Here is a 13,832-nt window from a genome sequence, read left to right as displayed (position 1 = left end):
TAGGTACGAATAATAGGCGAGGTGTTTCCTCGTCGAATGTCCAGAATCGACACTGTGACCTAGTGGGAATTATTTGCTTTCAGCGTAGCAAGTTAATTTAGAAACGAATGGGTAAGTATCAATTTAAATTGTTTTCAAATTTTGCATCATTAGCGTAGCCTCCAATTCAAACGTTTATTAATTATACCACTTCAAACATTTTTATTTGTTGTTTAGAATCCTTAGAATTTCCTTTTTTACATTATGAAGAGATTAGGTTCCGTATTCATTCTAAACAGCGACTAAAAATGTTCTACCAGTTCAGTTCTTTTATTGTGCTATGCCAACGGGGTGCCATTCGTTTGCGACCTACGTCAGGTCCGGTTTTCGTACCCGACACTGTAGTCCCTGGGACTGCGCTCTATGCGCGCTCGTATTGGTCGGTGGTTTTTGTTATTAACTCGAAAACCAAGCCTTAACCAACAATTTGGCAAAGGAAAAAGTTGTTTAGAATCCCATTAGCAATCATCCCTCTATGGCTGTCGAGGTAGTCGCCTGACACCCTGTAATTCCTACTAAATATGAAAGGTTTCAACGCGAACGATACATTCCTTGCAGAGTAACATGAAGGCATAGATTTTTTGCTATAACAGTAGTTATTAACAAATTCAATAAATTGAATTACTAAATGTGAAAGTTTTCATCACAATCGATACATTCCCTGCAGCATAAACGCTAGAAGATATAAATGAGGTATCACGTTTTTTGCGATATAAGTCGTTAGGAATGAAAAAATACAAACATTTTTTTGCGAAATCAATCGGGAAATATACTCTACAAGATGCAAAATTCTTGATCCAATTGGTCCATCCGTCTCGCGGTAATCGGTGAAAAATATAAACCAAGCATTAAGTTTTTTGCAAAAAAATCGTTAACAATGAAGAAATGCAAAATGTCTCTTTGACATGACCAAGTGGAAGAAATACTCTACAAGATGCAAAATGTTTCGTTCCGCTTGGTCTATCCATCTCGGAGTAATCGGCGAACATAAATTTAGAAAAAATAGTCGTTAGGAATGAAAAAATGCAAAATATTTTTTCTTACGGGACAAATGGGGAGTTATACTCTATAGGACGCAAAATGTTTCGTTCTGATTGGTCCATCCGTCTCTGAGTACAGTAAAACCTGGATAAATGCAACGAAAGAATGCTTGGATAAGTGCAACATCGCTATCCCCTCCACTTGGGGGGATCCCCCTAGGCGAACCGAGCCGTTCGACGAACAAACCGTGTAATATGATCCGACCGTAATATCGGTGTGACTAATATCAATTGAGCGATAAAACTTTTTTATTTTTAACTTTTTCTTAATGAAACTTTTACTAACGCATTTGTGAGATTTTTCTGATTAAAATGACACCAAACACAATATAGTTTGAATTATATTTATAAACAATAGTAATACAATAAACAACATAGAATTGACACCACGACTGAATATAAATGATGTGTACTGATTAGGAATCGACACCTCGCTTGGATAAATGCAACATTAAATGCCCAGAATCGACACCTCGCTTGGATAAATGAAACCATTAAATGTCCAGAATCGATACCTCGCCTGGATAAATGCAACATTAAATGCCCAGAATCGATACCCCGCCTGGATAAATGAAACCTTTGAAATCAGAGCCGACACCGCGACTGATTTTGATTTCGATCTCTCTTGCTTTTCGTCAACTTTTAACATCAATTTTAGCAAGTAATTATAATTGAAACTATATCGTGTTTGATACCACTTCAATCACAAAAATCTCACCAATACGCTAGTAAAAGTTTCATTTAAAAAAAGTCAAAAATAAAAAAGTTTTTTGATTCAATTAGTATTAATCACACCGATACGTTTCGGCTCTTTCCTTTGATCATCGGACCTCTCTCTTTCTGCCACTGTCTGTCCCTTTCTACGTTCACGCTTGGTTGGTCGTCGGGTGTAACCCGAGATTCGACACCTCGCTTGGATAAGTGCAACCACTGGGTCCCAATCTCGGTTGCATTTATCCAGGTTTTACTGTAATCGGCAAACGTACGCCGCACGTACAGGAAATAGTACGTTTTTTTTGCAATAAAAAGCGTTTGGAATGAAAAAATGCAAAATCGGACCAATCGGAAGGCATACTCTACCAGATGCAAAAGGTTTCGTTCCGATTGGTCCATCCGTCTCCGCGTAATCGGTGAACATACATAAAAGAAAAAAAAAAAAATACACACCGAATTGAGTATCCTCCTTCTTTTCGAAGTCGGATAAAAACAATGAAACTATAAAATGGATTTGAAACTGCAATACATAGAAAAGTACACGTTTATCAAGGTTGTACATTCGGGTACAAAATAGGCTTCCTTCAGCCAAGATTTAGCGCAGGAGGGGAATGTTCACATTTATAAACGCTGGAATTTCCAGGTTTAAAAACTTTGAAATGCATATATTTCCAAAATTTGTAATTCTGAGATTATCAAGTTTGGAAATATCTGTATTTTCAAATGTCTAACTTTTGTGATTTTAAAGTTTAACTAAATTTCAACTCAATTCCACCCGCATGTATATATTTTTTCTAGACATTTTGCAGGTAAATTATAACATAACTTTATTATTCTACGTGAGAACAAATACACGAATCTCTGATTATAAAAAACACGCGAACACTCAAACAATCACAGTTGACACGATAGATTTCGCACACAAAATTATAACAATACTGTGACCATACAGTAACAGCTGGATACATGCAACAAACATTGGGACCCAGACGTTGCATACAGTAAAACCTGGATAAGTGCAACCGAGATTGGGACCCAGTGGTTGCATTTATCCAAGCGAGGTGTCGAATCTCGGGTTACACGCGACGCCAGCCAAGCGTGAACGTAGAAAGGGACAGACAGTGGAGGAAAGAGAGAGGTCCGATGATCAAAGGAAAGAGCCGAAACGTATCGGTGTCACTAATACTAATTGAATGGAAAAACTTTTTTATTTTTGACTTTTTTTTAATGAAACTTTTACTAGCGCATTGGTAAGATTTTTGTGATTAAAGCTGTACCAAACTCGATATAGTTTCAAGTATAATTACTTGCTAAAATTGATGTTAAAAGTTGGCGAAAAGCAAAGGAGGGTTAGAAATGAAAACCGGTCGCGGTGTCGGTTAGGCTTTCAAACGTTGCATATATCCAGCCGAGGTGTCGATTCTGGGCATTTAAACGTTGCATATATCCAGCCTTGATGTCGATTCTGAACATTTAATGTTGCATATATCCACTCGAGGTGTCGATTCTGCGTCCGTACACATCGTTTGTATTCAGCCGCGATACCTATTCTACGTTCGTACACAACATGCGACGTGTTGCATGTTGCATGTTGCATGTTGCGTGTTTGATGCATCTTTGGTGTACGGCCTGCCTTATGTTTGGTATCATTTTAATCAGAAAAATCTCACAAATGCGTTAGTAAAAGTTTCATTAAGAAAAAGTTAAAAATAAAAAAATTTTATCGTTGAATTAGTATTAGTCACCCCGATATAACGGTTCGGATCGTATTACACGGCTTCCTCGTCGAGCGTCTCGGTTCGCTTACGGGGATCCCCCCAAGTGGAGGGGATAGCGATGTTGCATATATCCAGCCAATCTTTCATTGCATATATCCAGCCTTTACCGTACATGGAAGAATATTAATCTAAAATGAAATCGATAATTTTTAAAGGAAAGTTTCATATATTGGAAGAATATTTAGAGAATCAGTGTAAAATTTAGTAAATGAAAATAATGTGAAATACGAAATCAGATTGAAATTGGGGTTCTCTCCACCAATTAAAATTGATCAAGTAGACGATATTCTATATCAGCAGTCCATAAATTACGATTCTGCTTCTGTTTTTGTATGCTCAAGAGTTGAGGACACTGTTTTCGGTTTAGAAATGTTGAAACAAAAACTACATACATATAAAATGTTTAAGTGACATGACGTTCAAAGTCCTGTTCATAAGTAATTCATAAATAATTTTTCAACCTCAATTATAGGGAATGTTATTAAAGTGTTACGTATCTATCTCGGAAATTTCCTTATATGGTGTTACAAACCCTTCTCAAAAGATTTCCTTATATGGAATCGGATGTGTGCATCCGACACCAACCGTTTTCTATAAAATTCGAGACCAACGCAAAGCAAGGGCGCGGGCCTACGGGCCACGTAGAGTCAGTCCCCACCACTCTTTTTACTCTAATTTTTGAGTATAAAAAGGGTGGCGACAAGGGCACCTCGGGTCTAATTGAAGTCTAGAATCAGTTCGATACACGTCAGTACGATCTTCTACGGATAATCTCTGCAACGTGGAAACTCTACGAGATCGGGTATTCAAGTTCCTTTCAAGCACTCAGTAACTATACAGTACGTTGTCTGCTGTTAAGCATTATTCTAATCGTTGTAGTCCGCCCCCGTTTGCTCGCATTCGTAAAAACCGAGAAGGATTAGATTCTTACCTCGCGGAATCGAAACTAAACTTTATTTATTCAACTCATTTAAACTAATAACTTAGGGTTTAATTCATTGAACACCGCGACAATTACACACAACAATTGTAAGGTCCCGAAATAGAGAATAAACTCATATTATTTTAATTTACATACTATTGTTCAATTATATTTACTAATCCAGAAACCCACTAAGGTGTACCTTTACCGCTCGAGGTAGATCAATCAAGTTACAAGACCTAATACTAACATTTCCTGCGGCTCTCTACGTTAGCCATACGTAGGTTCGTCCTCACGTCTTCACCTTTCCTGTGGCTCCCTACGTTAGCCATATGTAGGTTCGTCCACTATAATCAACCTCCTGGAGCTCCCTACGTTAGCCATACGTAGGTTCGTCTCCACGTCTACTTCCTTAGGCTCCCAGTGTTAATAACAACACTGGTCAAGCCATTAACAAATACCATAACCGAAATTAAGCCCCGGCTACGCAGCCGCCCCCTCCGGCTCGTAACAAAAGGAAGAAATAAAAATTCCTGATTATAGCTGTAATTTAATTTCATTAATATAGAATTTATGAGAACATCGTTTATTTTATAAGTAGTTCTCTACATAATTTTAGTTTTGTCTCTTAGCCGGCAAAGCTAAAAAATATTTAATATTCGGCAATATATAAAAAAAGTTTGTCGATCATTGTTCTATATAATAACATTTTTATATGTAATCGATACCCCCTAACAATCTAAACTCGCTTCTCCTCGAAAATGTGAACCTTCATCATTTAAAAATTTTAGGATTTCAAAACTTCGGAATTCAAACATTCCAAACTTCTGAGCTTTCAGAATCTATAATTTCAAAATATCAAAATTTAAGAATTCCAAAATGTTAGATTTTCTATATTCCAAAATTTTAGATCATGAAAAATTCAAAATTCAAAAATTCTGAGATTTAAAAATTTTAAGATTTCAAAATATCAAAATTTCAGAATTCAAAAATTCCGAGATTTCAAACTTTCTAAATACCAGAATTTAAAAACTTCAAAACACAAAAATTCCAGATCCTAAAAAAATTTATGTCAATGATAGACATCTTTGCTGAAACTTTGCTGAAATTTTACATAAATACACGTATTAACTAGTTATTGCACACATTGACTGTAAATTTTTATACTTTAACGGTGATATATATTACCTTATTTCTTAAACATATTACAGGAAAACGATAAAACGGGAATTAATATTCTGCCAATCCTCTTTTAAAACACCTTTTCCATGATGCTGAGATTTTTAGATTATAACATTAAATCGATTTTCAATTTTGTTATAAAATGAAATGATTATTCGTCCAAATAATAATCTAAATTATAGTCAGAAGAAAAAGTATCAACAGCGCATGTTCAGCGACCGTTAAACGTGTTTGCCTTCGCTAGTGGCACGTGCGCGTGCGAAAACTCGCACACAATCGAAGATACGACTTGACGATGACAATAAGTTCAACGAGGGAATCGCCCCCCAAAAGTCCGCTTGCGTCGTTCAAAATCGAAAGTTTCCACCACCACCGTTGCGTCGTGTCGCTGAGCTGAACTCCCTCCATCATACACGGGCCCTTCGTCATTCGTCGCCATTACATAATCATTCTGAATAGAACGGTCGACGCGTACAGACGTATTAGTATATTATATTGACTCGTGTGTCGCTTTGACTAGAAAAATTAACTTACGGTAACTTGTGTGTAAACGTGCGTTTCGCAGATTAACCTCTAGCTAGTTATTCAGTGTTACTAATTAACTTTTTGTAATTATACTTTGAAATTGTATTAATTTCGGTTGTCGGTTATTCTCTGCAGTTGCTTGTGCGCGTATCGGGACAAGTTCTGAAGTTGCGAATTCGGTGCCCGTTTTTCGCGAAGAAGGCTTCATTGAAGAATCATCGTTTTTGGTCGACGTTACTTTATGTGGAAACGAAAACTGCAAGCAGATCGAACCTGGAGAACGTTACTGCCCTCAACCAGCAGACCATGGGCATCTTCGAATTCTGGTAAGTGACACAGTTTCTATTTTTTTTGACATTGTATCTTTGCATGAAAATTTTCATTCTGCGTTTAATGATTGGCGTCGGCAGAAGCGAATCAAGTGAAGGGGGCATTTTCCACGATACATAGAAAATAAGCCAATTTCAAGTTCCTTTTTCTCAGAATTTACCTTAGACATCAACTTCAAATTACTAGAGCATCTAGTGTATCATACTAAATGCGTACTTGAGCTACAGGGAATATTGAAATACGGAATAGAAAAATTATACAAGCGTATAAATATGTGAATTGTTTTGTATTCTTACCTTCGACATAAAAGATGCTGCTAGTCTTATTGTAAGCCGAATTTCAGAAAAATCTTTTCCTAAAATACGTGTTACCCTTAGTAGTAAAAACCCACAAAATTGTAACTAGATCGATTGAATGATTACTGAGAAAAAGGAACACGAGTGCAGGAAAACGTGTGATTTTATATAGGAAGTATTTTTCTAAATATTTATCTCTGTCAATAATTCACGTGTCAAGCTCAACTTTGTAAACAATTCTCAAAAATTGTTTTAATTGTAAATTCTGATTCCGAATATTGTTTATTATTGAATAAAGAAATAAAAGAATTCGATTTTTGGAACCCCAAAATGCCCACTTCTCCTAAGATTTCTGGTGCCCTGAGACTATAAAACTTTCGTAGGTCCCCATAGTTGATAAATTTAGTTCGAAGATTGCAATTAATTCAGAATACTGTACGGCATTGATAATTTCTCGCATTTAAGACTATAGTAGAGGGTTCTTTCCGGAAATGGAAAATTACCGAGCGTCGATGATACGGAAACATCGGAAGGATTCGCATTTTAATAATTTAATGATTTGAAAAGTTTTAAAAAAGAGGATTTATTTTTTTGGCAATTGGATTCAAAATTTGCAAAATTATAGTTATAGATTATAGTCATAGTTATAGATTTATAGATTTTAAAGTTAGAAAATTGTTTAATCATGAAAAATCATTAAGTCATCATATAATGATATAAAAATTTTAAAAAGGGGATATATTTTTTAGCAATTGGATAAAAAATTTATAAAATTACAGTAGAGTTTATTGTTTGAAATTTTATAAATTATTATATAATAATGGCGGTAAATAAGCATAAATTCTTCCCATACAAGCTTTTCATTAGCGTCGAATTAAGGAGAAATCTAAGGGGGACTAAATAAACTAAATTATCATTTATAAATTTTCTTTCTGATTTATTATCTGCAGATGTTTCAATTCGTATTCCTAGTTTATGTAGCTCTGTCTCAAGGTCGCAGAAATATTTGCTCGGGTAAGGGGGGGGGGGGGGGGGGGGGGGGGTGAACTTGTAGAAATGCTACTCCCCCTCCGATTTCGTTCATTTTGAAATATGTTGTAAAAGTCGATATTTTAAGCAACTTTTTTCCTCTAAGCTATATGTCGGACTCAATTAGTTTACGAGATATTCGCGAAAGACTATTAGTATCATTCCGTTGAATTTCGCCTGCACGTATACGTCCGCGGCAGTGTGTGCGCCGGCAAGCAACCGTCGCTTGTCTATTGTTTATACAGGGAGATTCTCTCGGCGCGCAACACAATAGCCGCCCCGCACAATGGAACCCTGCTGTGTTTGCGGGCAAAAAGCCTAGGAGGTCAAGTCGCCGGACCCAAAATACACAGAGCAGTCTTGGGTCCTCCTGAGCTATTTGCCCGCAAACACAGCAGGGTTCCATTGTGCGGGGCGGCTATTGTGTTGCGCGCCGAGAGAATCTCCCTGTATTAACAGCACCACATAGCCCGGTTACCGCTCATATAACGGGTGAGCTTAAAATTACATTTAACTAATATCGATAATTTTGACATTGAACTTGTGGCCTAAAGGCGGCCGGCATATTATTATGGCCTAACCTAACCTAATCTGGACATGTAAATAACAGAAATCATTATATTCCATCCATACACACATATACACACCTACATGTACACATACACTTGATGTGCAAAATCCGCCCAACAACCTCTTCGTGGTGCACATTGATTAAAACTAATGTTGGTGGTATTTTACTTTTCAGTTACTTATACGTCTAGGTTAGGTTAGGTTAGACTACATCAATATTCCGGCCGCTGGAAGGCGGCCGGCCACGCGAGCAAATGTTATAATTTGATTTCTCAGCTCACCCGTTGTATGAATAGGAACCGGACCACACGTAGTTGCCTATAGCAATGGTAGACAAGAGAGCCGGCACACACATGGCGACGAGCGCATACGTATAGGCAGAATTCGCTGTAGTAGTACAGTATTGATCCGTAATAAGCAACAGTTTTCTGGCTCGAAATAAGCAAATCTCTATCCCCACCTTTTCGTTTAATGTCGCCCGCAAAGTGAGAGATCCGAGAAATGAGTGAGAGGTCCATGAAAGCGCGAAGCCGATGTTTAGGGTAATAAATTTCACGCTCGACTGAGCAGTGACATCGGTTAGTAGAAGAAGGATGGAATATATATTATGCTTTCTCAGTCTGGTATATTTGCTTCGAAATAAAACATAGTGCGAGAATGAGAGGGCATGCTATATTCTATCCTTGTTCAAAAAATAACATCCTTGCACGGCCGATCACTTTATGATTTGCCGCTACCTCGGATCTCTCACTTGTTTTTCGTGTTCTCTATCGTCCCGTTTCGAGAACAAAGTCGAGCCGAATAGCCTACCTGATCCGTAATAAGCAACAGGCCAGACCCGAGCGTGTTGCTTATTACGAGGCAATCCTGTAACAATATTGTTTCGCGAATATCTCGTAAACTAATTGAGTCCGACATATAGCTTAGAGGAAAAAAGTTGCTTACAATATCGACTTTTACAACATATTTCAAAATTAATGAAATCGGAGGGGGAGTAGCTTTTCTACAAGTTCATCCCTGAACCATGTTTATCAATCACTCGGACCCAAGAAATCTTAATTCAGTTCTGCTTTTGATTGAAAATATCAACATATGTTAATACATTTATTAACATTATATCTGATGAGATAACCCCGATTGGAATGTCCGTTACAACTTTGGATTATTCCAAGCAATTCTAAGTACGGCAAAAACGGCCTTAGTGTTTACATTCCTTTCCTCGAACTCGAACCATCGGCTCGATGTTTAAACAATATTTCCACACAGATTTTCTTATATATTTATGGCGTGTTTATTCGGTGCGTAACTGACACCTGACACCACGACCGTTGCTCTGTCGAGGTTATCCTTTTCTATTTCGCAGTAACGGCCGTCGGGATAACCCCTCAAGGTGATCGAATGTGCGTTATACCAAATTCGAATCTAACGACAATTTATTATATCTTATATATTTATTGTACGATTCCTGGGAAATACCAACATCATCCATGCAGTACAGATTCGATGAAAGCGAAACGCTTGGGACCGAAGTACAGTGCCGAACAAAAGTATTAGCATAATCCAGATTTCTATGTAACATCCGGTAAATCTACAGAATTACGGCTTCTGTGAAAACGATTGTTTTTATATCAGGTTTTGGTCAAAGTATACTCCAATATTTATAAAAACATAAGTGTAAGTGCAAAAATAATAAACAATAAATAATAAACAATTATCGAATTTGTTTGATATTAATTTTTATACAAAAATAATAAACAATAAATAATAAACCATTATCGAATTTTTATTTGAGAAATTATCAAAATAAAGTATTTGTGTACATCTGGAATTGTCCATGAAGAAGCCTTAGAAAGTTCTTACTTTATAAGAACAAATTTCTTATTCCATAGCTTTAAATGTTAATAACTTTTCGATTTGTGAATTTTTTGGGGGAAACTAAGGCTGTAGTTCCGAATACGATCGATCGCCGATCAAGATGAAATTTTGAAGCGCAGGGGGGAGGGGGGACGGGACCCCAAATGTAAAGTGGTATCTTCGGCTTCCTATTAGTTTCCGAGATATTAATTAAAAACTTTTGTACAATACATAGAATTTTTCCTATACAGACGCAACTAACACTACCGTCTTCGCTGTAGCAACCGTCATCGTCAAGTGTCGAACAGCCGTTCACACCATTGCGATATCGGCTTCCGTTTCTATAGGGTGTTCCAGGTAAAATCTGTTTTTTTTAGTTACATTACGTTATGTTTTATATTTTATCACTTATTCTCAAGGAATTAAACACATTTGATTTATACGTAGGTTAGGTTAGGCTAGATAAATTTCCGGCCCCCAGAAGGCGGCCGGCAACGCTACAACAATCGTCGTATCTCCAAAGTTTTGAATAGGACACCCTATAGATAGTCAGGTTGGAACCCCCGCTGTGTCAGCGGCTGTTCAACACTTGACGATGTCAGCTTACTACAACGAAGACGGTTGTGTTAGTTACGTCTGTATAGGAAAAATTCAATGTATTGTACGAAAGTTCTTAATTAATATCTCGGAAACTAATAGGAAGCCGAAGATACCACTTTATATTTGGGGTCCCCTCCTCCCCCCCCCCTCCCCCCCCCCCCCTCAAAATTTCATCCTAATCAGCGACCGGTCGTATTCGGAACTTCATCCGAAACTAATCCTAACTTTAGGTGGAAATGCGTTCTTATCGAGATAATAGGGGGTCCCACACTTTTAGAATACCCTGTATATCTCGAGAACGGTTTATTTGCCAGTTCTGAAAATGGTCTCATTCGATTTCTCGTCCCTCAATTACTATAAATCCGAAGTTTGGTTGTCCTGGGGTGGGGGGCCTTTCGGAAGTATACCCAAAGACTGTTTTCGCAGAAGCCGTAATTTTGTAGATTTACCTAACATCCTGTGTAAATTTTTTAAATATATGATTTATTATTCAATTCTTTTTGCTGCACTTCGTTTTAGGCGACCAATAATTTTTGGTTAACAAGTATCAAATCTTATAGTTTTCGACCTGAAACATTCGAAAATGCAAGTTAAAAGTTTAGGAAACCAAGGGTTAAAAAAATACGATTACGTACAATTGTACGTATTTAACATATTTTTGCAAGTTGTTATGGCGCCATATTGCTTCTACTCATATAAATGACTTGGTTAGGTTAGGGTTATATTAAATTTTACGGTCACGTTAATGCAAAATAAGTTTTATATATATATTGTTAAATAAGGTAAACGAACTAATCAGAGTATGGGTAGAAACAATATGGCGTATCGTACTAACCTGTCCAACTTCACAAAATATATACATTTTTACATAATTGTATTTTTTAAACCATTGGTTTCCTTAAACTTTTTATTTGTATTTTTGGATATTTCAGATTGAAAACTACAAGGTTTGATATTTTTGAACCATTAATTTTTGTTCCACCAAAACGAAGTTTTATCTTTATAAAATATAATTTTGAAGTCTATGATTTAAATATATTATAATTTATTATTGTTGGATAGCCTTACTGATGGTTTTCATTATACCAATACTTTATTTAAGATTAAATATATAATAACGAAACAAAAGATATATCTTTAATCACGCATGTTAATATAACGTCTGAAAGAAAAAAAACGCAAGAAAGCGGGAAAGACGCCCGCACCAGCGCCCTCCAACCGGAAGGATGCATCACCGAAGAAGGTTCGTGAATTATCTGGCAAAACATTTCAAATTCCAACACATACAATAGAGATAAATGATAAAAAATACTTAAAAAACTGTTTTCAGCAAAACACAAGTATTGGCATACTTACTGTTTTATAATGTATGTATATTACTGAACATTGAAGTTAATATTTTATTTTCAGTCTTTTCCTTTTTATAACACTTTTTAACCTGTTAGGCATCGAATGTACTAAATTTTTCGTTATTTCTGAACCGATTTTATTCCATTCTATTAAAAATGCATCTTTTGATTGCTGTTTCGTCAAAATAGGGTATTTTCGTGTTCCTTTCTCTAGTTCATTGCAAATGCGCTACACCGGATTTAAATACGGAGATTGAGGACGGGTTGGTAATATATGGGGTGCGTTAAAAACGATCCATTGGCGGGCTATGTTAACCTGGCACCCGACTTTTAAAAAATTTACTTTTTTTTTGGAAAATGGTAGTATATCGTTTGTAGTTGATTGTAGTAAAAAAGTTTCGTAGTCGAATAGTTTAAAAGTTATGAGCAACTGTTTATCCGTGTAAGAGATAACTTCGTCAATTTTCAAGATTTTTGAAATCGGTCTTTTCCATGTGATTCAGAGTCGTTTGTATTCGTTTGTAGTGATTTCCCTTTCGTTTGTAGTTAAATAGTTTAAAAGTTACAGCCGTTTGTTTATCCGCCTAAGAAGCAACTCCGTCAATTTTCATTATTTTTAAAATTCGTCTTTTCCATGTGATAGGGAATCGCTTGTAGTTGTTTGCAGTGATTTCCCTTTCGTTTGTAGTTAAATCGTTTAAAAGTTACAGGCGATTGTTTATACTCCGAAGAGGCAACTTCGTCAATTTTTAATATTTTTGAAATCCGTCTTTTCCAACTGGTTCTGAATGGTTTCTAGGTGTTTGCAGTGACTGCATTGGATACTTGGGCATAAAATAAAATATGGATATTATGTTTCTGCAGAAGTGTTCGCGCAGTGGCTTTCATGACTCGTTCTTTCAAATCATTATGAATTTCCCACTTACCAGTAATTCGTTTAATGTTCGCGAAGTAATGAGCATCAATGTAGATAATCGCGGAAACAAATTTATATGTATAATTATCGTAAACCAGCTTTTCTGGTATTTCCTTAACTGTAAATTGTTTTCTGCAATTGGGATGTTCCATTCGAGCTGAAAGCAAAGCGTTTCCAACATCTTCGATGTTAAGCACCATGTGATTGCCTCCCGAATGAATTTTCGTAATATTGGTATTTTTGCATCGTGAACACGTGTTTGTGTGACTTGGTTTACAAGCTTCATTTACGGCTTCTTGTAGACCTGCCAGGCCGCATCTCTATATAAAGACTGAGTTAAGATGTAATACCGGCGTAATGATTGACTTTTCTATTAAACAATTAGTGCATCCAACGGTTGTTTCATAGACGGCACATCACGAAGAATAAATATTTCTTGCAGATATGAAATGTCATTCGAGCAATCCATTATTCCATCTTTTATTTCTTTAGTGGCACTTAGTGAGCGTAACACTTGGGTAGTTCCCCTCGTGAATAAATGTAGATATGTAGATGTTACTTTTTGGAAGATACTTGGAATATGTTTGGAAATTATGATAAGCAACTAAAATGCTTTGAATAGTAGAATCGAACGCACATGTGTTGCGTACGCTAACGATCTGTTTACCGATATTTATTGGTTTTAAAG

The 13,832-nt window shown here is 36.4% G+C and overlaps 1 protein-coding gene across 1 annotated transcript in view; it reads left to right on the top strand.

Annotated features, from left to right (window-relative positions):
• The window catches only part of LOC143305497 (uncharacterized), a 743,008-nt gene extending 736,488 nt beyond the window's left edge, over positions 1-6,520 (top strand). Inside the window, exon 5 of the mRNA XM_076689414.1 lies at positions 6,336-6,520. Coding sequence (XP_076545529.1) covers positions 6,336-6,366 — 31 coding nt within the window. The 3' untranslated portion in view covers positions 6,367-6,520. The remainder of the gene's footprint in view (positions 1-6,335) is intronic.
• The last annotated feature ends 7,312 nt before the right edge of the window (positions 6,521-13,832 follow it).

Source organism: Osmia lignaria, chromosome 8 (genome assembly GCF_051020975.1).
Source record: "Osmia lignaria lignaria isolate PbOS001 chromosome 8, iyOsmLign1, whole genome shotgun sequence".
Taxonomy (NCBI): Eukaryota; Metazoa; Arthropoda; class Insecta; order Hymenoptera; family Megachilidae; genus Osmia; species Osmia lignaria.
Note: the sequence above shows the minus strand (reverse complement) of the source record. Positions and strands in the feature narration are given on the sequence as shown.